The sequence below is a fragment of the Rutilus rutilus genome, assembly GCF_951802725.1.
Source record: "Rutilus rutilus genome assembly, chromosome: 7".
Lineage (NCBI taxonomy): Eukaryota > Metazoa > Chordata > Actinopteri > Cypriniformes > Leuciscidae > Rutilus > Rutilus rutilus.
In genome coordinates this window covers 16,269,465-16,296,789 of record NC_140221.1, presented here as the reverse complement: position 1 = coordinate 16,296,789, position 27,325 = coordinate 16,269,465, and the positions used below count along the sequence as shown (strand labels likewise).

General features: G+C 36.2%; 2 protein-coding genes across 3 annotated transcripts; both read right to left on the bottom strand.

Moving 5' to 3' along the window:
- Nucleotides 1-2,128: 2,128 nt before the first annotated feature.
- On the bottom strand, nucleotides 2,129-16,384 carry LOC311293167 (selenocysteine insertion sequence-binding protein 2-like). The gene is made up of 17 exons (XM_084413246.1): nucleotides 16,224-16,384; nucleotides 15,547-15,633; nucleotides 13,501-13,693; nucleotides 13,344-13,413; nucleotides 13,051-13,268; nucleotides 12,857-12,938; nucleotides 11,031-11,146; nucleotides 10,806-10,946; nucleotides 10,279-10,314; nucleotides 10,063-10,173; nucleotides 9,741-9,861; nucleotides 7,340-7,503; nucleotides 6,770-7,137; nucleotides 5,443-5,663; nucleotides 5,200-5,354; nucleotides 4,888-5,044; nucleotides 2,129-3,404 (listed from the first exon to the last, which is right to left on the bottom strand). The coding sequence occupies exons 2-17, from the start codon at nucleotides 15,564-15,566 to the stop codon at nucleotides 3,280-3,282; spliced, it is 2,298 nt and encodes a 765-aa protein (XP_084269372.1). The 5' UTR covers nucleotides 15,567-15,633; nucleotides 16,224-16,384; the 3' UTR covers nucleotides 2,129-3,279.
- A 221-nt stretch (nucleotides 16,385-16,605) lies between these two features.
- LOC311293169 (major facilitator superfamily domain-containing protein 10-like) lies at nucleotides 16,606-26,418 on the bottom strand. Of its 2 annotated transcripts, none has more exons than XM_084413248.1 (13): nucleotides 26,316-26,418; nucleotides 22,907-23,126; nucleotides 21,940-22,036; nucleotides 21,716-21,819; nucleotides 21,146-21,304; nucleotides 20,849-21,028; nucleotides 19,796-19,904; nucleotides 19,588-19,699; nucleotides 18,990-19,098; nucleotides 18,764-18,854; nucleotides 18,608-18,655; nucleotides 17,297-17,386; nucleotides 16,606-17,089 (listed from the first exon to the last, which is right to left on the bottom strand). In XM_084413248.1, the coding sequence occupies exons 2-13, from the start codon at nucleotides 23,051-23,053 to the stop codon at nucleotides 16,986-16,988; spliced, it is 1,350 nt and encodes a 449-aa protein (XP_084269374.1). In that variant the 5' UTR covers nucleotides 23,054-23,126; nucleotides 26,316-26,418; the 3' UTR covers nucleotides 16,606-16,985. The 2 variants fall into 2 exon arrangements, with proteins under 2 accessions (XP_084269374.1, XP_084269375.1); XM_084413249.1 differs by having other exon boundaries at nucleotides 22,907-23,118; nucleotides 26,316-26,374.
- Nucleotides 26,419-27,325: the final 907 nt, after the last annotated feature.

The following is a 27,325-nucleotide window of genomic DNA, read 5'->3' as shown; positions in this document are numbered from 1 at the left end:
TGTCTCAGTTTGAACTTCAGCAGATCGTCTTGACCGTGCCTACATGCCTTAATGCATTGAGTTGCTGCCATGTGATTGGCTGATAAGATATTTGCCTTATTGAACAGCTGAACAGTACTAGCACCTTGCTTATTTTGCTCGAGAGCATGATCTAAGTCCGTGTCATTTCTAACAAGAAACTAGCTTGTAGGTTGAGAGCCGTACTTCCAACCATACAACCTTTTTTGCGAATACTTGTTGGAACTATGGTTTTGGGAAACACCAAAATCATTGAACTAAGTTGGTAACGACAAAACTTGCAACCATAGTTTGCTAACGATACTGTGAAACGCACCCCTTGTTGTGTTGTTTCTGTCAACCTGCACAACTACAGCTACAGCAATGGGTCGAAAAGGAGATTAAAAGACAGCATCATTCTCAACCTTTACACATCGACCAACAGCCGTTAAAAAATATCCCACTAAAGATAGTTATATTAATTGTTAAACCTCTCAAAATGTTTCAACCTACTACCTCATAGCAGACATACAAAACACCACACTGGAGTTTCACCACTCTCTCTTAAGACCTGGCACTTTTCTTAATGCTTTTGCTGCTCTTGATCATTTAAAATTGAATGTTGTTAAGCATTTTTATAGTTAATATGCAGACAAGCACCTTTTTGTATATTTATTCACAATGATACTATGAATATAAAAAGTGTGAGATTTTTTTTTGGTCAAAACAACTAATGATTTTACTGTATTTATTGAACTAGATAAACTGTCGCTCACAGTCCATTTTATTTATACTTAATGAATAATTTAATCTTGATTTATCACTGATTCAATGTTAAAATGGCAATCAATATTTACTCGTTTTTTGCCTAAGCAAACTCTGAATGCATTCTTCTGATTTTACAACTACATGAACTTGGAAACTCATAAAGACAACAAGAATGAAGACTGATGTCAAATAATAGATTAGATCTGTGTCAAGCGCTGGCACGAAAGGGTCGTCAAAGCTTAACCAAACACAAGGGCAGCGAGCCCAGAATGGTCTGGCAGGCCTTTGATGTTTTTTGAAAATAATATTAAATGAACCGCCTCAGAGGAGCTAGTTACGGCGGCAGACATAGACGGGTCAGCTGATCTCATCATGGAACATTTATGGTCTGCAGTAAAGAGTTACTTTAAGTCAAACATTGACTTAACACTATACAAGGACAAACATTCGGTTCAGCATGAAAGAAAATTGTAGTACTGTTGTGCAGCTTTTTTGTTTAGTTTAAATTACAATGTAAGGCTTTTTTTTTTTTTTTATACCACCCATTGTGGTACATATACTGCATTCATTTTGTTTGTGATGTGACCGTGTGAGCTCAAGACGTTTGATGAATATGATGTTGTGGAATATAATTGTTAGCACAGAGGTGCATTGTTGTTTCTAGCATGAGCTCCTCACATTCTTTCACTGACAATGGCACGTGTAATGCAGTTTTCTATCCACTGCTGGACAAAATCCAGAGACACTTGTTAAGGTTAGGAATTTTTATTTTGTACCATTTCAATAAACATCAGATTTGCATTTCATGTCTTAAGCTAAAATAAAAAAAAAGTTATAATCAAAAAGTTGAACATTTTCTTAGTGAAATTCATGAAACAGAAAAACAACACTTCTGAGACAGAGACCTGATTCAGCCAAGAATTGGTGGTTTATTCCAGATCAGTTAACATTCTTTTCATTCTCAAGTAGCCTATAAACCTAATTTTGTAGACCCAAGTCAGATGTTTGTGGTAGGGATAGATGTGATGGTATGTTTCATTTGATAATGAAATTTAAAGGGTTCGTTCATCCAAAAATGTAAATTCTCTCATCATTCACTCACCCTCATGTCGTTCCAAACCCATAAGACTTTCATTCCTCTTCAAAACACAAATAAAGATATTTGTAATAAATCCTGAAGGAAGACGTAAAAGTAATCCATATGAATCGAGTGGATTACTGTTTTTATGTGCTTTTATATGTGTGTACATGTGAATAAAAATCTAAATTAAATCTGTTCATCATGTAAAGTGATCATGTCTCTTCAGAAGACAATGTCTTTATGAACTTTTTTAGGTTAATGGACAGACAAAAAAAAAAACTCTTTATTTTTTAACATTAACAATAGAAAATAATGACTAATCCTTAAAGCACTACATATACATTTCTGATATCTATGAAATTTATATTGGTATTCCAAAGACAAGGCATTTCCGACACAAGATCATTTATTGCAATGAATTTATTGCAAATACTGGAGAAAACTCTAAATCCTTCACAATCACAATGTTTTGGTCCCAAGGTCAACATTCTGAAACTACACAGAAGCAGGGAAAAAGGTTAATATGTGAAAAATAGTGTTACTACCAAGTGAAGTTGTGAACTGTTAGCTCTATGCTACATGAATATACCATAAACTCGACTACACAACTGCATAACACACACATTCCCTATTAACTGCAGCCGATAGCATAAAGACAGAGCTAAACTCACATTGAGAAATTTAAGGAGAACCACCTCAAGAACTCAGTATTAATGGATTAGCTAGTGTTGAGGAACAGCCAGAGGAGGGTTAATAAATTTAAAGTGGCGACTATGATTTAGGTAAGTGATGTTTAATAAGTTCCAGGACTAGGAGGGAGAGGTATTCCACAAACAGTTCACGGTCGTAACAATCATTCGCTTATGAGCCTTCGGAATTAAACAGCAACCTGCCAATAATGACGATACGTGGGCTGCAAACACAGTGGTCATGATCAGTAAAATTGTGCATTCGACATGATAAGCAAAATACATTTGATTTACAAGTGTAAACATATACATAAATTAAGTGGTTTAGATCATTCCTATGATTTTATCAAACTATTACACTCATTTGAATAGAAATAGAGGGATATTGGCTATTTGCAAAAATATTCACCATTCACACTGTGGAAACATCAAACTAAGTATGATTTCTATAAGAAAATATGTAGTCAAGGGCTGTTCGCTATTTTCAGCTGTATTGCCTCTTGATTTAATACACCATTCCAGGTCACAGGAAAATATGTTTACATTTTTTAATAAAATCCTCTAGACAGGCACATTTGGTATTTCAAGCTATTCCTGACATCTCACAACAAGGTGCTAGAGGCTCACGTGGGGTTGGATACACTGTAGTGGATCCGTTGCCGTGTCACAGAAGCATGACCTTGACACTGCAAACAAACAAAACCTTTTTTTTTTTTTTTTGCCTCATTCGTCCATGTACTTCCATCAACTTTCTTCATCATCATCATCCAGGAGCTGCTCTGAACCAATGGAAACGGATGAAAACTGGTCCTCGAAATTCAGGAAAGGGTGGTTGTAATTTTTCTCAAGCATTTTCCTCCAGATTTTAACTGTGAAAAGAACAGATTAAAACCAATGGGTGAATCAAAATGCAGTGAGCAAAACATTCTCATACATTATTACATCAAAATATGTAAACAAATGATTAGCACTTTAATGATGCTTTCAAAAAGTCCTTCCATAAAAACTCAAGCGGATTTATCTATATTTGGCTAACATGATGTTTAGTTTCTGACACTCTCTGTAAGCAGTAGACCAATCACAACAGTCTGGGCCATCTGACCAATCAGAGCAGAGCAGTCTTGCGGAAAAGGAGGGGTTTAGAGAGACTGAGTCCTTTATCGAATCGTACACTAGCTACGTTTACATGGACACCTTATGTTTCAATCAGAATGAATTAATTCTGATTGATGAATCCCCGAATATAGTGTTTACATGAACACTAAAAGTGTTTGGGTTGATTTGCTCGTTTATGTCACAAGCTTTTAATTGGAATGGCTCATGTCATGTGCACACTGCACAAATATAGACAATTATTGCTGTTTGCGCATACTACTCTAATTGCTTCTTTTCTTTGATTTCGGGTGCCAATTAGGAGACGACCAGCACATAAACTGTTGGGCCATGTCGCTTATATTAATCAAGCAGTAAAAACGACCATTCCCGTCCCCAAAACAGTCTGTGGATGAGAGTCCCAAACAAGGACTGGTGGGACGTTGTTCTGCTCCACTTCAAAGATGATAAGTGGAAGGAGAATTTTAGAATAACACAACAGTCATTTATGATGCTTCATTCAACAACAGCTCGTTCCATACGCCATTTTTACTTTCCAGTTTTGTTTTCAGTCCGATCAAGTGTTTACATGTCCTCTCGATCGGATTACAAAAGGTTTAAACCACACCTTACAATCCAAATGAATCTGAACGGATCTGGCCAATTCATTCCGATTGACGTTGGTTACATGTGACTTTTTTTTATTCCGATTGTGCAATTAGTCCGATTACAGTCGGATTATTAGGGTCCATGTAAACACAGCTACTGTGAGAAAAGCGGTGATGCTGCAATGTATATTATGAAAATATTCAAGTGTTTTTTTTTTAACGTTGGATGCATGTCAACCGATTGTAGGAGACCTCCAAAACAAAATTAGGAACCTTTTAAATAACATAATAGGGGCAGTTTAATTTCACTGTGGCCCAAGGTAATTAAGAAATGTGTAAATTCCAGAGAATTCATTTTCAGTTCTCATTTTAGAGAACTTTGAGCACACATTGTGTATAATAATCTAATTTCATCCATTTTGTGTAGATCTTACACAATATCTGTACACATATCGTCAATCACTGATACAGTTTCACAAAAACTCTTGGGGTTATACATGTCTGGCATCCCTATAAACAAAGCAAATAAGTTACACATTTAACAGTTACGAGTATTTTAACAGAGTAGTTAACTAAGAGAATAATGAAACCGCAGTATTGCACGCAAAAGCAATGAATTCACACTATTTTTAGCTTTTTAATTAGGACGTACTGTACTCTGGCTCTTCTGTTCCAGAAGGTTCTCCCGACGGCTCCACCTCCTGTAGCTCCTCCTTCTGTTCCTGCGATTCTGTCTCCGGATTTGCAATCATCACCTCATATGCTTTCCTGGCCTCGGCCGATAACTCAATCATTTTGTGATAAAGGTCCTGTGGCCATGAAATAATTACATGTACAGGAATCAGCAAAATTCACTGAATTAATACGATCAGTTAAGTATAATGACTTATTTTAAATTTACAGTAATGCCACTCAAGATTCTTAACAAGAATCAACAATACCATAAACTTCTAGTACTACTCACCTGTGCGCCATCGTAGTTAAAGATTCCCACCAAGCTGACGGGGACGGCTTTATTAACACAGCGGCCCAGCGCCTTTCTCGACAAGGCAAACACAAACGGGACACCTTGATCCCGGCATGTGTCAATGATAGTGTGAAGAGCCTCATCTAGACCTCCTGCATTAAAACAACAGGCCATCAATCAGCAACAACACACAAGCTGCGACGTGAATTGAAATGTGAGTTTGTGCTAAGTTCACGCTACCTTTGGACTGTATACGTTCGCAGTTGGGCGAGATGATAACGCACTTGACCTTCCTGAGTTTGAGGTGTTTCAGCACCTCTCGTAGGCCCATGACCAGCCTGCGCTTCATCCTGGCCTTCATGGGGTCTTTCTGATAAAGACGATCCTGAAACCTCACCAGCTCCTTCAGTAAGCTGCTCACACATTCATCTACATCTTTTCTAAGCACTTGGTTGCAGTAGCTGTAGAAATAGAAGAAAACTATGTTAACTACAAATTAATAATAATAATAATAATAATAATAATAATAATAATAATTAATATTACTACATTTATTTTCTTCCATCACTTGAAAAGATGTAAATTTTAGGACCCAGACATTAATTTCATCATGTCTTTTTGGAAACATATCTTGCATATCTTTGAGAAACAAAACTATAACCTAGGGGTGGGCGATATACCGGTAGAAACGATTAACGGGTAGAAATTTGTCAACCGGTAGAGATTTTGGACTATTGTCTCCATCGCGGTTACGCTTGTGTGACGTTGCTGTGCTGTGCGTGTCACAAAAGCTTAACGTTTGCATGCGATTTTAACCATTATGGTTTAAAAACAAGTGATTTTTGAGTCTTTATTGGCCTTGAATGGTTAAATACTCTCACAAAATGCCTGTCTTCACAAGTATCCTAGTAAACACAGTCATTTATGCCTTAAGTGAACGTAAACAGTTGCGAAAGGAAACACGTGTAACATTATAATGGATCCGGGCAGCCCTTAAAGTGAAAGAAGCCTAATATTCCTGCTGTCTGTCATTCATGTTAATCAAACAACAAAAGAGAAAATCACTCACTGCTCTTGACTTTTTGTCATTTTAATCAGAACAATGTGTATTTGATTTACAAATTGAATACCACGCAGTGTTTTTTTTTTTTATATACATTTGATAACTTTATACAATTTATGTAGCATTTCTTATTTAGCGCTTGAATTTTTTCAGGTAGTGTCTTTGTTCTTTTGTAAAAAAGAAAAAATGGCCTATTGCTTGTAATTAATTAATTTGTTCTTATTTTATCAATGAATGTTTGCATGTCTTCAGTAAGCTTGAGTTTTTTATTTATTTAGTTAGGCTAGAATTAGTTTGTGATATTGACATTGGTGACAAGAATTATGAAATTATGTCTATGGTATCTCAAATTTTTATATTACATAAACCTTATTTAAAGCAGAAATGACTATCGTTGTGATATATATCGTTACAGTCTAATAAAAAGACTCATATTGTGATTATAAGATTTTGGTCATATTGCCAACCCCTACTATAACCAAAAAATAACATTGATTTTCTTACTCTCTGAACTTCCTGCTGTGGATTTTGGGAAGATTGGGATTGGAATTGGGATTCCAGGATTTTAGTGTTGCATTTTCTGACACACTGTCATCCAACTTGTGATCAGATGGCGAACCAGGCTGGTCACACTCTGACTCCTCAGTACCAACGAGTCCAGGGTTCTCATCTATGTCTGATACAGATTGTGAACATACTTCCATACTTTTCATACTTGTGAGAAGATGCTGATCATTGTCAGGCAGGCTTGTTTCAGAAGGATTCTCACTATTACTAGTTTCCTTTTCAGCAGCCTCAGTGGACACTCGGGCCGGGTCTCTCTCCTCCAGCAGACGGTTCTGTTTTCTCTCCTCTCTCTCCCGAAGAATGACCTCAATTGTTCAAAATGCAAAACATCTTTTAGAATGCTTATCAAAAACAGAGAGATTCAACGGATTCAAAATGCAACATTTTTTTTAAAAGGTGTGTGATTTCTGCACTAATAGCAGCACCAAATATAAATGATAATTCTGTTTGACGACACCAGTGGCACAGAAATGACACACTGCACCTTTAAATGGACACTGGACTCACTCTTTTGAGAGGTGTTGGTTTTTTCGCCTTGGGAACTTCTCGCTGTTTTCCCTTCTTCACTAAGGGACAAGTGGAGTCCAGCGGGTTGTGCGGTGTTTTCTCTTGCTGCCATTGCTTTTTCTGAACTGAAGTTTCTTTGTGGACTACAGGTAGAGCTCCTCCAACTAACACAACGGCAATATTATTTGTTATATTCGACGTGGTGACTAACATCATGGTGTCCTACAAAGTCTTTAAGCAGGGGTGCCCAATCCTGCTCCTGCTGATCGACTGTCCTGCACAGTTCATCTCCAACCCTAATCAAACACACCTGAAGCAACCAATTGACCTATGGCTAAGCCACGCCCCCTCCACTCACTCGGACAAAGAGTCAACATTCGGTAACAGGCGCTAGCTGTCACAGCAGGAGACAATTGATGATTTTTGGAGACAGAAAGATTATATATCATCTCGAAGTCACCAAAGGGGCCTTAACTATGCATTGGAGGGTTATATTAATAATTTCATTGTTGAGAAGGTCGATAAGCTTCAGCTCCAGACAAAGATTTACAGTTCACAGTGTAAACGTTATAGTTTGGTGCTATTTCGCTTCAAACGCTCACTTTATACGCGCGTCCTATTCGCTTTGGGCGCGCGAATGGATTCAAAATGTTCAAGCGTGGAACTAGACGCGATACGCGCGAATTTGACGCTCTATTCGCGTTTGGTGTGAACGCAGCATAATGAACAGGCTGCGATATCAAGATTGGCGCGATCGAACAGTGGAAACATAAAAACATACTCCATTTTCTTCATACAGGACATCATTAAAACTGCAAAGTGTTTAGCCTACTTATATTTGTGTAAAACACAACATTGTGCTTTTGTCAAACTGTAAACTCTTGTCAAACTGTAACCTACAACTGTCACCCAACCAAAATCACACACGCTGTTTAAAAGCAAAAATGACAAGAAAAAAAATATAAAAACGAATGAAAACTGAAGCAGAGAATGTCCGAGTGTATTGGGTTAGCTATGCGCACTGTGATTGGCTCATCGCGTTTGGGGGCGTGGCTTAGCCATTGGTCAATTAAGGTCTTCAGGATCACTTGAAAATTAAAGGCAGGTGTGTTTGATTAGGGTTGGAGATGAACTGTGCAGGACAGTCGATCGGCAGGAGCAGGATTGGGCACCCCTGCTTTAAAGGGTTAGTTCGCCCAAGAATGAAAATTCTGCCAACATTTACTCACCCTCATGTCAATCCAAACCTGTTTGACTTTTGTAAATCTTCAAAACACAATTGAAGATATTTTTAATTAAATCTGAGAGATTTCTGTCCCTCCATTGAAAGTTTATTCACCCAGAACTCTTGACGCTTCAAAACGTTCATAAAGAGAAAGGAAAAGTAATCCATATGAATTGAGCGGTTTAATTCAAGTCTTCTGAAGAGACATGATCAATTTATATGAACAGATTTTAATTCACATATAAACATTGATCAGCAAATGTACATAGAGCAGAGTGCTCAAATCTGGTAAAATGGAAGCTCAAACGTGCTCGCTTGATGCACGAGAACCAATGAGGTTCATTCTTGCCTCATGCCAGCTCGTTTGAGCTTTTGCCAGAACCAATGAGGTTTGTTCTTGCACGTAAAGCAAGTCCGGTTGAGCTTCTGTTTGCTTGCTGATCAATGGCTGCATCCGAAATCGCATACTTCCCTATTATTTAGTAGGCGAAAAACAGTACGTGACAAAATAAGTATGTCCGAATTCACAGAACTCATAAAAGAGAAGGCAAAAAGTACCCGGATGACCTAATTCTGCGCGAGATTCTGAAGTGTGCATCCAATGGACAGTTTATTATCCCATGAGGCCACGGGAGAGGATTTGTAAATGGCAGTGAGGCGGCGTAACTGACACTGGTAGGTCACATGATAATGACAACATGGCGAATGTCAGTATTACATTCATACTATATAGAACATACTTTTTTAGCAGTCATGATGTAATTACGTATTCAAAATAAGTACCTACTTAAGAGAGTATGAGATTTTGGACGCAGCCAATGTTTATATGTGAATAAAAGCCTAAATTAAATCTATTCATCATTTAAAGTGATCGTGTCTCTTCAGAGAAGTTGGATTAAACCGTTCCGATTCATATGAATTAATTTTACATTCTTTTTAGTCAGTGTTTTGGGTGAATATACTTTCAATGGAGGGACAGAAATCTCTCAGATTTCATTATAAATATCTTGATTTGTGTTTCAAATGATGAACAAAGTTCTTATGGGTTTGCAACAACGAGCAAATGATGACAGAATTTTAATTGTTGGGTGAACTATCCCTTTAAATGCATTACACCACAAGAAAAGAAAAAAAAAAAAGAAAAAAAAGAAAAGCGTATCCACTTATATTTCTTACCTGAAAGTGTTACTGGTCGCTGATCTTGTTTGGATTTTTGAGACTGTTGCTTCTGCTCAAGAAATGCCAGCATGTTTCCAAGGTCAAGCTGTACAGGAACCTTTGACTTTTTCTGACTAGTCTGATGACATAAGATGGGATAAGAATCAATTACATGTGTGACTGTCTCATTTTTCAGAAAAATCATTTAGTGATTCATTTTACATTGCATAGTATTGTCAAGTTCAATCAGATTTAACTGTACAAGTACAACCTTATACATGATGGACAGAGTGTTTTGTTTTGATAGGGTTTAAAAATTGCACTGGAAACGGACACCAACCTGTGTTTTCTTAGAGTCACCGGAGGCAGAAGCGGGTGTAGTGGCTTTGTGTTTTATCCCTGGGTGTAGAGACAATCGCTCTTTTTGTGCTTCTGAATGTCCTTTGAGTTCCTGAATCAATGTAATTCCAGATGATACAATAAAGCATGTGCATGTAAAATATTTTATTTGAACTGCTTGCATCACAATGTGCTCAGGCTAAAAGAGTAAACTCACAAATGCAAGCGACAGGTCTGGAAACTCCTCTTCATCCTACAAAAACAACACTTAGATAATCACCATTATGCTTCTATGTAGGTTACCGATCAAACATAAGAAAATTAAGGGCGAAAAAGAGCAATATTTCAACAAGTAATATTATCAGTGCAAAAAAGTTTCTAAAACCAATGTATACCAGTTATTTTAGTATTATTTATATACCATTATAGTACTGTTTTTCAATTTTTGTTTGAGTTTGAGCATTTTTGTTAGTTTTAGTCATTTTAGTACATCATCTTGAACTTATTTCAGTTAGTTTTTTCAAAGCAAGGCATCTTTTTTAAGTTTTTCATCTAATGTTAATATTTTATTTCAGCTTTATTTAATTTTTTTTATTTATTATTTAATAGTTTGAGTCAACAATAATGACACTGATTTAAACACCAATCACCAATTAGTTACAACTTAAACATAACAAATTCTAAAATCTAATTTCAGAAAATATCATATCATGTGACATGATACTATACATAAACAGTCTTTACCTCAAACTTCGGTGGCTCCTGCTGTATCAGATGTTCCTCTAATGTCTCTTCTGTGTTCTCAGATACGGTTTTGGATTTCTTCTTTTTCTTCCTCCTCTTCTTCTCTGTTTTCTGCTCTACTTGCTGTGAGGATAAATCCTCCTAGAAACAGAAAATTTGTGCAAATTGGATCACTATTTTGTATAGTACATGCTCAAAATGCTGATGGACAGTGCAGTAGTTTACCTGGGAAGATGTGTTGGCTTTGGGGATTTTCTGGATAACTCTGGGAGGCTGAGAGGCAATGTTTGCCCAGGAGTGAGCAGAAGATCCAGTGGGATTGGATATTGCACTATCCTGATCTAAATCAGATTGGATAAAAAAAAATATGATCCATTTAATTCCTTTAATATTGAATTTAAATATCTAATTTAAAAAGATTCACAACCCATTTCCGAAATATGATATATTTCCCATTGAGATGAAACTAAATATTCAATTGATTTATTTCCTTGAAATAACATGAACTGACGAATTGTACAAAATAACAAAAGGGAAGACGCGTATTAAGTTAGCATGTAACAATGGTGTTTTCTTCCCTATTGTTACATATATATTAGAGTGGCTTCTCAAAACAAGAAAAAAATAATGTAGGTTGGGAATTAAAGGGACACTTCACCCATGGGAACATTGATCTTCATTGAAAGTGGGTCATATATGTAGTCGAAATGTAAAATAAATTTTGAATTTGGTGCCTTCTTGACCGAGGAAAGAAAGAAAGTAACTTCAGGACGCATTTGTATGAAAGACAACAACTCCCACAATGCACCACATTGCACAGCTGCGCAAGCCACTCCCACTAATCCAGAACAGCATATGAATCACTCATCCGTCCATAAGGCTAGCTACCTACAACCGGAGCTTGAAATTCATTTCACACAAAATGTCTAACGTTAGTTATTTGGCGAACTCATTAATGAATTACTCCTCATTTGTATTTCTTTCGAAATGGTGAATTATTGCATGGTAACGTTACCGGGATGTTCAGTCAGATGCGGTGCGACCGTGCGAAACTAGGATGGTTCACAACACAAACGTCCGTGTCCTCGTCTGATTCAGAGATTTCGTCTAGGAGAAATTCTTTGCCGCAGACGGACTCTATCTCTGTGTTCGTAGCGGTTCGTAGTTGCATAGTGAGATCACCGGCGCCACCAGTCCGCCCTAACTCGAGCCAGTCTGGGCTTCTCGTCCGCGACAGGCAGGTCTTCCGCCTCGGCTGCTCTTCGCTATAATGTGGCTTGTAAAGGTAGCCACAAACACCCGATTCGAGCAGCAGACTTCCGAAATCCTCTTCTTCTACATCATATTGAGTAACGTTACCCTCCGCTATTGTCATATCTTCACAGCTGGCTCCACAGTGCCTGTTAGCTTAGCTTCCAAACAAGATGGAGGATATTGCTTTCAGTTTCAGAAAGTGAAGTCCCACCCACTGATCTGTAATAGGTCTGTAGCGTGAGCGGGTCCCGCCCCCTGGAATAATGAGGAGCTAGTGTTTGTAGTCTCTACACTTTTCAATGAAATGTGACTTCCTGCTTATTATGACGCAAAATGATGATTTTTACGTCATAATAAGCAGGAAGTAAAACACTTAAATCCTTATTTCTCCCATCTCAGGGAAAAATGAACGAAAAATCCACGTTTATTATAATATATGACTGGGTTTCTAACAATACAAAGCTTAATGCAAATGGGTGAAGTGTCCCTTTAATTTTGTGATTAGATTTAATCATTAGATTGTTGTGGTGTGCTATTGCTGTGATGTCATGTGAGTGACAGGTTGTCCTGTCCTCGCGCCAGTAAACACGTCATCAGAGAACAGAAGAGATGTTGCTGCAAGTGGGAGGGGTTTTGATTAAAGATTACAAGGACATAACTTAAACAAAAAAAATGATGTATAATACATACTGCAATATAGCATAAAACATAAGAATGGTCAATTTTGATTTCATGGTGAATTTAGGGAAATAAATAGGGTCCATTTTGATTTCTGAAGCATGTTTGCACATCTTTACCTGCTTTGACAGCTAATGACATGTCACACTTTCCACTGGATGGGACTTGCTGTGCAGACTTCGTTCTTCGTTTCGGTACATTCTAACAAAAAACATTGCCAAGCTTCAGTGAGACCGTGAAGTTGTTAGAAAACAGCTTGTGGTTTACCAGAACAATGTGTTCTTTGGCTCAAACCATCATCCATGATAGTTACCTTACAAATGAGTGCTGGTGAACTCTGACGCTCTGCTGGCATGACTGCACTAGAACATACTGTTGGCTCCTGGTGCAGGGAAGCTGCTGTATGGTTGCTTGGTGTGATATCACCCAATTCCGGGAAATCAGCAAGTTTCATTTCAAATGTGCTACTACATATAATGGCCGATTTGGCTCTCTCGGCGGGGTTTGGGGAAGGTTTGGTCCCTCTGTAACCTGGAAACAGAATCAAATTGATTATGATTTAATCAGGAAATTATTATCAAAAGGCTTCTTGAAAAGAATTAGCACCTCTGTCTGTTGATCTCCTGCTAAGTCTTTTGTCCTGAGAGGAAGGCTCAGCTCTGTTGTCCTTCAACATCTGAAAGATCACAAAACTTCATTAGGCTTTTAAATGCGCAACAGTATAAAGATGCAAATCATCCAAATGGCCATACTAGAATCAGACCTTTACAGTTTGCTTGTTTGAGCCTTCTTTTAAACCACTACGGGTTTTGAGATCAGCGCTCTTGTTGGTGTGAAAGCTGCTGTTGTAGCCGTGCATTCTCTGTGCCGCGTCATACTGATTGTCTACTGATCTCTGCCTTTTCTTGAACCAGTCCTCAGGTGATAACTGGCATGTGGTGTTTTTAGATGGAGTTCTGTGTGTAATAAAAAAAAAAATCAAAATCATACTAGTTTCATATGTATCATACTGTTATACTCCACTGCAATGTGATGTACAGTGGCCCCAAAATGCAGTTGGACAATTCAATCAAATGATATACAGTTTAAAATGAAGACAAGAAATATCGTGATGCTGTCAAATTGTAGTGAAAAAGGGATAGTTCACCCAAAAATCATTTACTCGCCCTCAAGCCGTTCCAAACTCATAAGACTTCGAATAAGTTCATCTTCGAAACAATTTAAATTGATGGTTCGCCCAAAAATGAAAATTCTGTCATTAATTACTCACCCTCATGTCGTTCCAAACCCGTAAGACTTAAGTTAATCTTCGGAACACAAATTAAGAACTTTTTTATGAAATCTGAGAGATTTATGTCCCTGAAATTTTCTGAAGAAACACAATCGCTTTATATGATGAACAGATTGAATTTAGGCTTTTATTCTCATGAACATTCATCTACTCACACATCAGTTGTGGTAAACGGAAGCTCAAGCATGTTCGCTTGATGTGCGAAAACCAATGAGGTTCATTCTCGTGTTACACAGCACGTTTGAGCTTCCACAAAAGGTTTGATCTTGTGAGTCAAGCAGGTTTGATTGAGCTTCTGTTTATGCTTGCTGATCAATGTTTATATGTGAATAAAAGCCTAAATTCAATCTGTTCATCATATAAAGCGATCGAGTCTCTTCAGACAATTTGGACTAAACCGCTCAATTCATATGGATTAGTTTTACAATCTTATGAATTCATTGTGTAGCTGTGAATGGAGGGACATAAATCTCTCAGATTTCATAAAAAAGTTCTTAATTTGTGTTCCGAAGATTAACTTAAGTCTTACGGGTTTGGAACGACATGAGGGTGAGTAATTAATGACAGAATTTTCATTTTTGGGGCGAACCATCAATTTAAATTGTTTCAAAGATTAACTTATTCGAAGTCTTATGAGTTTGGAACGGCTTGAGGGCGAGTAAATGATTTTTGGGTGAACTAGGCCTATCCCTTTTTCACTACAATTTGACAGCATCACGATATTTCTTGTCTTATAACTAACAGGATTAGTTTTAAGATTTCTTTATGAACTTTTTGAAGCGTGAACGTTGTAGTTGCGTAGCAGTCAATGGAAGGACAGAAAACTTTCAGATTTCATGAAAAAGATCTTCATTTGTGTTCTGAAGATGAACGAAAGTCTTAAGGGTTTGGAATGTCATGAGGGTGAGTAAACGATGACAGAATTTTCATTTTTGGGTGAACTATCCCTTTAAGATATTTGTAATGAAACCTGAGAGGTTTCTGTCCCTTCATTGAAAGTCCAGGTAACCAAAATGTACAAGATCTAAAATGGCCATAAAGACATTTTAAAGTGAATCAAGTTACTTTAATTGAAGTCTTGTGAAAAGATACGATCGCTTTATATGATGAACAAAAAAACAAAAAACACTTGATTAATATGGATTCATATTATGACACCTTTTTGGACCTATGAGACCTTTCAAAATGGCACAGGAAGCCATATCGTGGCCACGAATTAAGAACTGATTCCCACAAACTCATGGCCATGTTTTAGGTGAATCTGGGTCATACTGTACAAAGGTTTAATTTAGTTAAATTGTGGCTGGGATTTCCCCAAAGCACTTATTTGATAGTTTATTATATTATGCAATGCAATTTCAATTAAATATCAATTACATTTTTAGTATCTCAGTCTTTTGGGGGCACTGCATGTGCTTATTTGGAAAAAGAATATTATGTTGATGAATCATTTCTAAATGCTGGCCTGCTTTGACTGGAAAATAAAGGCAGGTGCCACATACAATCACTTATATTTACCTTTTTAAATGATCCTCCATTTTGTCTTGCTGTGGAAGGCTATGAATCAAACAACTTCAGAGGATCAACAACTCCAGCCTTCATTGTCTGTGAGCACAGAGACAGGTTCAAAGAACAGATAGGTGATAAGACAACACGAGGCTAGTGCACAAATCTGCGTTTAAACAAACGATGCTGAATCCATGACAAATAATGACGCAGCAAACCGAAGTTAAAGACTAACGTTACACCACTCGGTAAACAGGTTTATGTCATAATCCACTCAATCAAAGTCACATTCGGTTAAAAATACGTTTTAATATTTGCTACAAACTGACGTTTATTATTTTAACAGTTCATCGGTAAAGGTATATATTTTAGAATGACTGTTGTCGTAATGGAGATGTAAGTTACTGGATCGGTTAGCAGTCAGCTGTAACGTTACTGAAGTGAACACCATGCAAACTTTGATTCAAACTTAGATACTGCCTTACATGTCAAATAACATGTAACGTTAGAAGGTGAGCGTGACGCATGTTTAGCTGTCGACATCTTTCAGCAGCTCTTTTGTGTCGGCTTCACCAGCATATGGGATTTCTAGATAGCTCGTTTAGGCATCATTCTGAGCTAATGTCAACACAGTCATGATGATAAGCTAACGTTTATGGAAAACCCCAAAATAGTAAGATCTTTCATACCTTCCGGCCTTTAACAAACTCCATTTTAAAAAGACGTAGTCCGTTCGGCTCAGATGTAAAACTGGTAGGCCAAATAATTAAAGATTAAGCTCAAAGTTGACAACAAGCTCAAGCGGTGCGGGAACTTTTATTTTGAAGGGTGGTCTGAAGTGACATTACTCAACACACTTGGTGGTTGCAATGTGTGATATTCAGCAGATAAATTAGTTGAACCTGTTTAACAATATGTACGTTAAAAAAAAAACCTTCTTGCAAGACCTATTTTGTTCTGCGAGTAGTTTTATCCAACGATAATCATTTTGTAAGCATCCAACAGAATTCAATCATGAATCACTCAATCATGTGCTATGCAAATTAAAAAAAAAATTAAGATATAAAATAATACAATAGACAATCATCTTTATTGTTTTATGAATGTATGAATTACATTCAGAAATACACATTTTGATATATAAACACGTACCTCTCTGTGTGTAAAATATTTATAAAATTGTAATTCATATAAAACGGTGGCACTAGAGGCATAAACATCCATATCTGTTGACCTCTGTGTTGGGTTGTAAAAAAAAAAAAATACATTCATGAATTATTGTTTTACTATTTACAGTCTTTGTTATTTTTAACAGAAAAGTCAACATTTTCATAAGCGTTACAAATACACTGTATGGTTTTTTTTGTTGTTGTTGTAAACAAACACTATTTAAGAGGAAAAAGAGGTCTGACCCCCTGATGACACAATAGTGAATCCCAAAACTCTTGATCTCACGCCTCCTTCTGACTCTTCAGCTGGTTCAGTAAAATCAGAGGGACTATAAAGAACACCGAACTGACTATAAAACATAATTCTGCTCCAGCCAACCAGTACACTGAAAAATAAAAATATTAATAATGTTATGATTTGCTGAGAACTGCAAAAAAACTAAAACTAAAACTAAACAAAAACAAAGGTACAGACTGATATAAATGATATACAGTAATTGAAAGGAAAGTTATAGTTAGGGTTGTTCACGTAATCACTCAGTGTACATATGGAAAAAAAGACATTTCATCTTTTTTTATTATTATTTGTTTACCTGTAGAAGTCACAATAGGGCCTAGTGCTCGAGCTAAAGCTCCAAGACTACGAAGGATTCCCATTACTGTTCCCTTCTGACTGGCTGTGCCTAAGACATCAACACAGACGTTGTTAACACCATCACACATTCAAACTAAACAGAAGTGTGAGAGATCATTACCATCATTATTAAAGGGACAGTTCAAGAACTAAAAAATTATTTCATCGTTTCCTCATTTTCATGTTGTTGTAAACCTGTGCGACATTTTCTTTTCTGTGGAACATAAAAGAAGATATTTTGAGAAATGTCTTGTTTTTTTTCTTGATACAATGGAAGTCAATGGTAACCAAAACTGTTCGGTCACCACCATGTTTTTTTTTTTTTAAATATCTTCTTTTTTGTACCACAGAAGAAAAAAAAGGAACATTTTCAGTTTTTGGTGAACTATCCTTTTGAAGGGATAGCCAACAGAATTTTTTTTATTCTATTATTAATTACCCTGATGTCGTTCCGAAACCGTAAGACTTTTGTTCATCTTCAGGAAATAAATGAAGACCTTTTTGATGAAATCTGAGAGCTTTCTGTCCCTCCATTGACAGCTATGCAACTACCACTTACCACATAAATAGATCGTAAAACTAATCCAAATGAATGAGAGGTTTAGTCCAAATTTCCTGAAGAGACTCGATCACTTTATATGAACAGATTCACTTTTAGGCTTTAATTCACATATGAACATTCATCAACTCACACATCAGTTGTGGTAAACGGAATCTCAAGCATGTTCGCTAGATGTGTGAAATCCAGTGAGGTCCATTCTCGTGTTACGCAGCACGTTTGAGCCTCTTCAAGAACGAATGACGTTCATTCTCATGTGTAACGCAGCACGTTTGAGCTTCCGCATTAACCAAAGAGGTTTGCTCTCGTACGTCAAGCAGGTTCGGTTGAGCTTCTGTTTATATGTGAATAAAAGCCTAAATTCAATCTGTTCATCATATAAAGCGATCGTGTCTCTTCAGAAATTTTTTGACTAAACCGCTTAATTCATATGGATTAGTTTTACGATCTCTTTATGAACTTTTTGAAGCGTCAAAGTGACAGTTGCGTAGCTTTTCAGTGGAAGGACAGAAATCTCTCCGATTTCATCAAAAAGATCTTCCTTTGTTTTCTGATCTGAAGATGAATGAAATTCATACGGGTTTGGAACATCATGAGGGTGAGTAATTAATGAAAAATTTTCATTTTTGGGTGAATTATCCCTTTAAGTAATGACCTACAGAATGGATAAAATCTTAAGGCACTCAACAACAACATAGAAAAAAACCCCACCATGTTCAGACACTTGTGTTGAAAGGCATGGAACAACAATAGCAGCAGCTGCAAGAATAAATACATTAATTATTACAAATTGAAATACTAATGCAAAAAAAAAAGAATGATATTAATGCATTTGTATACTGACATAACTGATGCACAATTGCTTACCAAAAGAGTACAAAAATAAGCCTGAATAGAGTAGTGTCAAATTCCATGCTATTCCAATGAGCAAGAAGGCTGGTACAAGTGATATAATTGCCTGAAATACACAAACATGAAAACAAATATGTAGTCATAATGTGCAGGCCTTTGAGTAGTTAATCATTGAAGTTCCAAGAAAATTGCAAGAAAATTTAAATTGACTTGTGATCCAGTAATGCATGAAAGAGTTTACCACGCGAACAGTCTGGATCTGATGACCTGGTTTGATCCTGCGGGCATATCCGCCCTGGATCACTGCCATGGTAATGCCGATGAAAAAGAACATCTTCCCCTGCTGCATGCTACAACAGAAGGCGGCAGTGTTTGACTTTAAAAACATCAGGCAACACCATAGGGTTCAGCTGCTCAATGATACATGCATGTCACGGTTCTGATTAAGCAAAACATATCTCAGACTGTACGTTGGTAAATTGAAATCATATATTATCCTAGGGGCTGCTAACACTTTTCTTCGACCTTTGCTCAGTTACTTTCCCCCATTCTGGTTGTTTATGATGTATAATAAATTCTCCAAAACTTCCTGGTTCCTAATGCCTACATACAAATAAACCCACAGGCTGTTTTTCTCAACTTCCTGGGTCACATCTCTGAACTCAAAATCGATTAGTTAGATTTGCAACGGACGGTTTATCTGTTGAAGACAATGGCATGCTTTATAATGTTAGACTTTTCTTCGATTGCAGTAGCAGCACTAACCACAGCTTCTGTAGCCATTTTGCAGAAGTTGTGACATTCAGCAATGTTGTGTTAGCTACAGATTCAGGCCTTACCTTGAAAACTGGAAGCGCTGATGTGTCAGAAAGCTCAAGGTGAATTCCAACCCAGAGAAGAGATATAGATATGTGAAGTAAACCAATCCAAGCACCTTAAGATTTTGCATTTCTATTGTGAAGAAAAGTCATCATAAAAAAATGTGTCAGTTCATTCGTTATTCTATCTGGTTAAGTTTTACTTCATGTAGAAACTTTATGCTCTCACTTTGTTCAGATGGTGGATTCTCTGTTCTTGTGACCGCAGTGAATTTGAAAAGTGCAACAGGGTGAAGTAGATCTCCAGATTGTTGAATACCTGAAGATTCTGATGTCCCCTGAGTCATGAAAAGCATTCATTACATTTAGAATTAAAGACAATGCTATAAACTATTACAACAAAGTTGAAGTCTATTCAGAAAGTGATTAAAGTTGCGATGTAATGGAAGTAGCACCAGATCTTTTCTTCCGTAATGTGACGTACATCTGAGTGAAGCCGATTAAAATGTAGGGTTGGGGTTTGGTTCAATCCATCAGTTGTTGATTGGATGGAGGCAGATCTGAATGCAAGCGTACTAATAAATACACTAGTTTCTAGCGCAATTGTTTTACTGTTTACCACACTTTGTTAAGTGGGTCAAACATCAGACACACTGCGGCTAATGAATTAAAGTCAAGCACATGCACAGAAAATAGACTTTCTTTCCAAGAAAAATTAATTTGAATAAAGTTGCTCATATATTGAAACAAATTAGGTTAAATATTTCAAGTAAGTTACATGCAAACATGCATCTATGAATAGTTCGCAATATGATCAATAAGATGTATTTAGAAAATAGATAGGGTGAATTTCCATTTCATGACAACTTTAAATGTTACCATCCCCTGGTTTCACAGACAATGCTTAAGCCTAGTCCCAGACTAAAATGCATTATTGGGCTGTTTTAGCTGAAAGAAACTTGCATACATATCTTAAAATATGTCAGTGCCATTGTTTTGTCTCGAGATGCACACCTGTTAAATGTTTTTCTAAGGCATGTTTGAAAAAGCATGGTCTTTAAATGTCCTAATTGAATTGAGGCCTAATCCTGACTTAATCTAAGCCCTGTCTGTGAAACCAGGCTTCACCAGAGTTCACTGAGAATTACATATTAAACATTATATTATTACAATGTACCTGAAATGGCAGATTACATATCCCAAGCATTATTTTAGTCACTAAATTATAGCTATAATTATTAAAAGTTAGCCTCTGGTTGTTGCATATTGTCACATTGCTGACCTTTTGTAAAGTCTCTGGCAGCATGAAGAAAATAAAAAGAAGGTCTGCCAAAGAAAAAAGGACAGCCAGCATGGCGGGGCCTTGATAAAACACCTCAGCGTCTTTGAGTCTCAGAGCAAAGTATGCTCCCATTAATGGACCCAATGTGAACCCCAAGGAGAAAGCAACACCAATCATTGCCTGACAACAGAAGAAAACAAACTCAATGAATCTTCAAGTCACTCAAAGGTTATAAGGTTAAAAATGTCAAATCTGTCCTGAAAGCATCAATTAATGATGTTAATGACCGTAACTCACCATTCCCTTGTTTCTTGCTTTAGGGCAAGGCAGGTCCGCCACAACAGCAGTGCACAGGCTGACATTTCCTTTACAAATGCCTCCCACCACTCGAGACAGCAGAAACAGAGTAAAACTGTGAGAGAAAGCCCACAGAATGTAGGACGCCATGAGACCTACCTGAAAAACAAGGAGAACGTTACTTAGATCTACTTAGTCTACAAAAGGCCTGGAGTCATTGACATATATTAAAGTTAATATGTTAGCATTTCAATCTCTCTTAATACCCTATCTCAGAGTTCCCAAAACCGGGATTCATTTATTTTATTCATTTATTCATTTTTATCAATTCAACCTGGGGCTTAAAAATATATAAATGCATTTTTTTATTCGTTTACCTGCATATCATATGACCATTAACCAACACAAGAATCGTGAACATGTGAATGTGTTGTTAAATTATGGAAATATTAACTTAAAATCTCAGGGCCTACTTCCAAATAAATATTTTAGGTCAAAAGTGTTTGACTTATAAAAAAAAAAGTTCCCTGCCCTATATTATCTAATTTTGTCAGTATGGTCTATACTCACAGTTGTTAACAGGAGCATTGGTTTTCTTCCATAATCATCTGAAAGAGCCCCAATAATGGGTGATGACAGAAATTGTAGTAAAGAGTAGAGAGAGCCTATCAGACCTAAGACACCAAAGAAGAAGATAATCAATGTACATGTCCTTAATTCAAAAGGTCAGTTCGAATTATGTGCTGCATTTAAAGAAACCCTCAATATCAGCCAGTTTAGGCTATTGAAGTTACCTCCAAAAAGAACACTGTTATATTTTGTGTCCATTGGAACTCCAACTGCCCCTCTGAACCAGTCCACTACGCTCTGTAATGACTGATAAACGCCGTCCTGTAGAAAACACGGGAAAAAAGTGATGCAGAGATTACAACATCAAAATCATATGCGAAAGCCATTTTATACACACATTTTTGTCATTTTTCCATTCCAAATATCTAAAAAAAAATCTTAAATCAAGAGAATCAAGTATTGTTTTCTTAAACATTTTTTTTTTAAATTAAGTGAATTTGTGCTTAAAATCTGTCAGTATAGTAATAATTCTTTTTTTCTTTTTTAAATAAGTGCATTTTACCCCACTCATTCTGACAGATATTTTTCACCTAATTTTTTAAAACATATCACCTGATTTTCAGATGACAAGTCATTTTGCTTCTCAAGTAAATATATCTTTATTTAAGAATGTTTAGATATATTTGTACTGGAAAAGAAGAAAAAACTACTCAAGAATTTTATTTTCCAGTTCACATTATTATGTTCCTATTCAACGGCTGCTTTTCCCCATCCAGTGTGGAAAAATTTAACCAAGTAAAACTTTACACATAACAAATGAATTGGAATAGTTCAATGAGACCGTGCTACATTAAAATGTGAATGAAGCCATTCTCAGCGTCATTTAATAAGAAAGAACAGCTCTGAGCTTGGAGGTTTTCCACAGACTAAACTATTTAATATTATAAAGTTCATTCATTCAGTATGCAATCACTTAAGTCATCGCTGACTTTTGTACAAGAAATGCTCTGTTTCTTCAAAATTAGGGGAAACATGTCCTGACTGGAATGCATTATGCACTGTCACACAGTCTACAGTTACATGCATGACTAATCTAGGTCAAATTACAGCAGCATTTCTTTTTGAATAGAGAGCCAGGCAAACACCTTTGGAGATTTTTATAACAACAATATATCCGAATGATGATCTCACCCCAGTTTGACTGTAGTGGTCCAAGATGGAAGGGAGCAGTGGAAGTATTAATGTGAAACCCAGCAAGTCAAGCAGCAGTGCCAAGAAAACCAGCCTGATGACTCTGGAAGAGTGAACGTCCTCAGATGTAGTTTTGTCACCTGCCATTTCTCCACTCCGGTTGTTTTTCTTTACAGCTGAGAACTCTTAAAGCATCTCCTGTGGGCACTGAACTGAATCACTGAACAAAAACCAAACAATGAACAACAGTATGTACTCCATTATTTGTTTTTGAAACTAAAGTACCAATAAGTGCACTGGTATGGTAAAGTTTTTTGGACATGATGGTACCATATGTTTTGGGGTATTGTTCAAAGTCATGCAAATATAATTTAAACATCATTCAGTCAGTACCCTGGAATATATCTAAATACCTTGGTATTGTAATACCACCACTTTACATTTTAGGATATTATACATACAGAATTATTAGGCACGTTGATTTTCTGATCATATTCTTTTTCCAGGCACATTTGACCAATTCCAAACCACATTAATCGTAATAACTACTATTAATTTTGTATTTAATCATTTATAAGTGATATATAATTGTTCATGAAGGCTGGACATGAAAAACGCCTTATATTTAGGTGTGCATAATTATTAGGCACGTTTTATTTTACAGATAAAATAAGCCCAAAAAAGATTTAACTCAGACTTAAAAGTAAAACAATTATTAAATGCCCATGAGAAGAATGCAATACTAATGCAATACTAGAGATTGCGGTTAAGGCATTAGACAGTGAAATGCTCATTGGGTCAGCAGGGTCAGACAAAAACAGGTGGAGAAGAAAAGACAGCAAAAGAATGAAGAATTAAGGTGAAGAATTAAGTGTGAAACCATCAGGAACCCTTTAGTCTCCAGAGCAACCATTTTCCAGGACTCCAACTTACCTGGAGTCTCCAGAAGTCAAGGTGATCTCAGAGACTTAGGTTAGGTAAGAATCCTAAAAAATGACCCCCACTCAATAAGAATCACAAGCTGAAGTGTAGTAAAATACATGAAGACTGGTTTTTATAGGCTTTATAGACAGACAGATTGAGAGTGACTCTTGAAGGACCAGCACCACATCCTCTTCTACCACTGTTTGAAGAATTCATCTTCCAGAATACGTTTTAATACGTTTTGGGAGTTTATTTTTAGTCCATCTCCTACCCTGAAGTCCGTTTTGCAGAGATGGACTAAAAATGAACTCCCAAAACTTAATGTCAGATTCTGGAATATGAATTCTTCAAACAGTGGTAGAAGAGGATGTGGTGCTGGTCCTTCAAGAGTCACTCTCAATCTGTCTGTCTATAAAGCCTATAAAAAAGCAGTCTTCATGTATTTTATTAAGAACATTTATGTTTAGGTGAAAGCAGCTCGAGGTATTTTATGTTCATTTATGTTTTATGTTCTATCATTTTATTTTTCATGTGGGCTATACTGTGTTAGCAATAGCAAACAGCACTGAGAATGATTTGACAATGGTTAATGTTGAAATGGGAAAAATATTGAGATGATGTTATATAGAATAGATTACTGTAAAATGTTGGGATAGATCATGTTTTTACATTCCAGATTATAGTGATAACATAACCAAACCAATATTATTGAGAACATGATGATGGCTGTTAAAAGAAGAAAAGTGATAACTTATTGGTTTGAATGGTTCACCATACTCTGGGGAGGGTGGGGCTATTGGATATGTCATACAATATTGCCAGTGATAATAATGGGATTTATAAATTATAAATGATTAAATACAAAATTAATAGTAGTTATTTAGATTAATATGGTTTGGAATTGGCAAAATGTTCCTGGGAATAAAATATAATCAGAAAATCAACGTGCCTAATAATTCTGCACGCACTGTATATATATATATCCTATATTTGGTGACCTTATTACAGTGTAATTGCACAAATAAGTACTTAGTAGGGTGTAGTGGCAAACAATTTTACATCACTGAATAAGAGACAAATATGGATCAATTGTCTTTTACAATTATTTATTCCCTTGCAAGGAAAGGTCAGCAGTCATACAGTCATTACAAAGTGCCTGCAGAGTGTGACAACGGGTGGGGGGTATCCTTCATTCTTTATAGTTGTTCCTAACCCAAAGTTGTTTTCCCAGAGGCTACATCAAGATACATCTTAGCCATAACTAACATATTGTTTAGATCTGTCTATCATACTTAATCATATTACACCCTTGAATGGAGACTCTGTCTCGGTCATACATTTAGTCACATTAACTTTTGTCCGGTCATATACAAGGACATGCACATACATATATTAATAAGAATATGTATCGACACCACATTAATCTAATTACCATCATATTTCTAAGATTCTATGAATATAATTAAGTGCAAACATAATAGAACATTAAATTTCTTCCACAAGGGTTAAGGTTTGGTTTATGGTTAGTTGGTTGTAATTATGCATTATTTATTGTTACTACTATAATAAGTGCACATGTAACATGTGTAACAAGGACACTGTAAAATAAAGTGTTACCAAAAAGTATTTAATAAATATTTCAGTGTACAAGGATAAATAAGGATAATTTGCACAAATAAGTAGGCTGGATAATATTAATTAACAACATGTTCTTACTATAGAATTGGGGTTTGGTTTATGGTTAGTTGCTTATAAATATGCATAGTTTACTGTTACTACTAAGTATATGTAAAGTGTAACAAGGACACGGAAAAATTAAAAGAAGTGTTACCAAAAAGCAATTAACAAATATTTCAGTGTTCTTGTTGTTATTGCAAAAAGAAGTACTGATAATATTAACTAACAACACGTACTTACTTTAGAGTTAGTGTTTGGTTTATGGTTAGTTGCTTGTAATTAATTATGCATCATTTACTGCTACTACTAGAGCAAGTACCCATGTAACACGTGTAATAAGGAAAAGGAAAAGTGTTACCAAAAAGCATTTGATAAATATTTCAGTGTTCTTCTTGTAATTGCACAAATAAATACTGGCTAATATTAATTGACAGCACGTACTTACTTTAGGGTTAGGGTTTGGTTTGCAGTTAGTTGCTTTAATTATGCATAATTTACTGTTAGTGCGTAACAAGTACGTGTAACAAGGATACTGTAAAATAAAGTGTTGCCAACAGTTATTTAATAATATTTTAATTGACTCTTAATTAATCGACGACTGATTTAAAAAACAACTTGCTATAACTTATTAAAATTTCATCATGCACCGATCATATAAACATTTCACTCCAGTCTGCTTCTGCTTCCCCGGGAAAACAGTTGTCAAATCAACTCTAATAAATTCTAAGAGACTTGGCAGTTTGTAACTCATTTAAGTCGGATATTTTCTTCGTTTAACCTAGAGGGTACAGTTCAGTTGATATCTTACCTTGAGCTCGCAGTGCGCAATCAAAGTTCCCAGAAGATGCTTCCAAACACATCATGAACACACACCAGGAAGCGCGAGCGCGGTGTCTTATTTCACCAGCTACGACAACCGTGACGTGTAGTGTAGTGGGATGAGCACGAGCAATAGCTGATTTCTATTAAGTCAATTTAATGAAGGCATAAAAAGTGTGCAAATATTTACAAATGAGAGCTTGCCACACAATATAGATTCATGCAGACTGTATTATGAAGGTATAAGCATCACTGTAGGCATAAGCATCACAGTCCACGATGTGTTCCTCATCTGTCTGATCTGTCAGAACAGATGATCATAGGACATGCATTATCAATGAAAATAATACAAATCAATTAATTAATCATTCATCTCAAAAATGTTTTAATTCACTTGTTCAATTTAATCTTCAACATCACTACTGTTGTAATGGTTTCCAAAGACCACGAGAGGGAGTTCATTGATAATGTTCACAACAGATTGGCCGGTGAAGCAAATGATTTCAAAACTTTCAATATGATATGATTTTCAAAATATATTATTTTAAATAGTATTAATTAGGGGCCTTCTGCCTCTGGACAGAGAGAATGAGCATATACATAAACTAGAGTCGAGTGATATTTTGTCATTTTATTTTCTAAACCTTTCACCATGATTTAGATGAATATATTATGACAATGTTAAATAACGAGAAGTTCACCACACAAGCATTTTTGTCTCTACATAAATATATGGGTCATTTTTGGTCATTTTTATTGGTTTGCCTGGTTTGCTATAGTAACAAATTAATGTATTTATATAGAGAGCTTGCATAGCAAAGACACAATAATTGTGACCAGCGTCATGCTTGTACATGACAATTTAATTAGAATGAAACGGATTGGTTTGGTTGAAGTAGTCTAACTTTTATTAAATCATATTTTATGATACTTTCAAATGTTTTATAGCATATTGACTGTGATATTTCTTTAAATGTCATCTTAAATTGATGCTCGCAA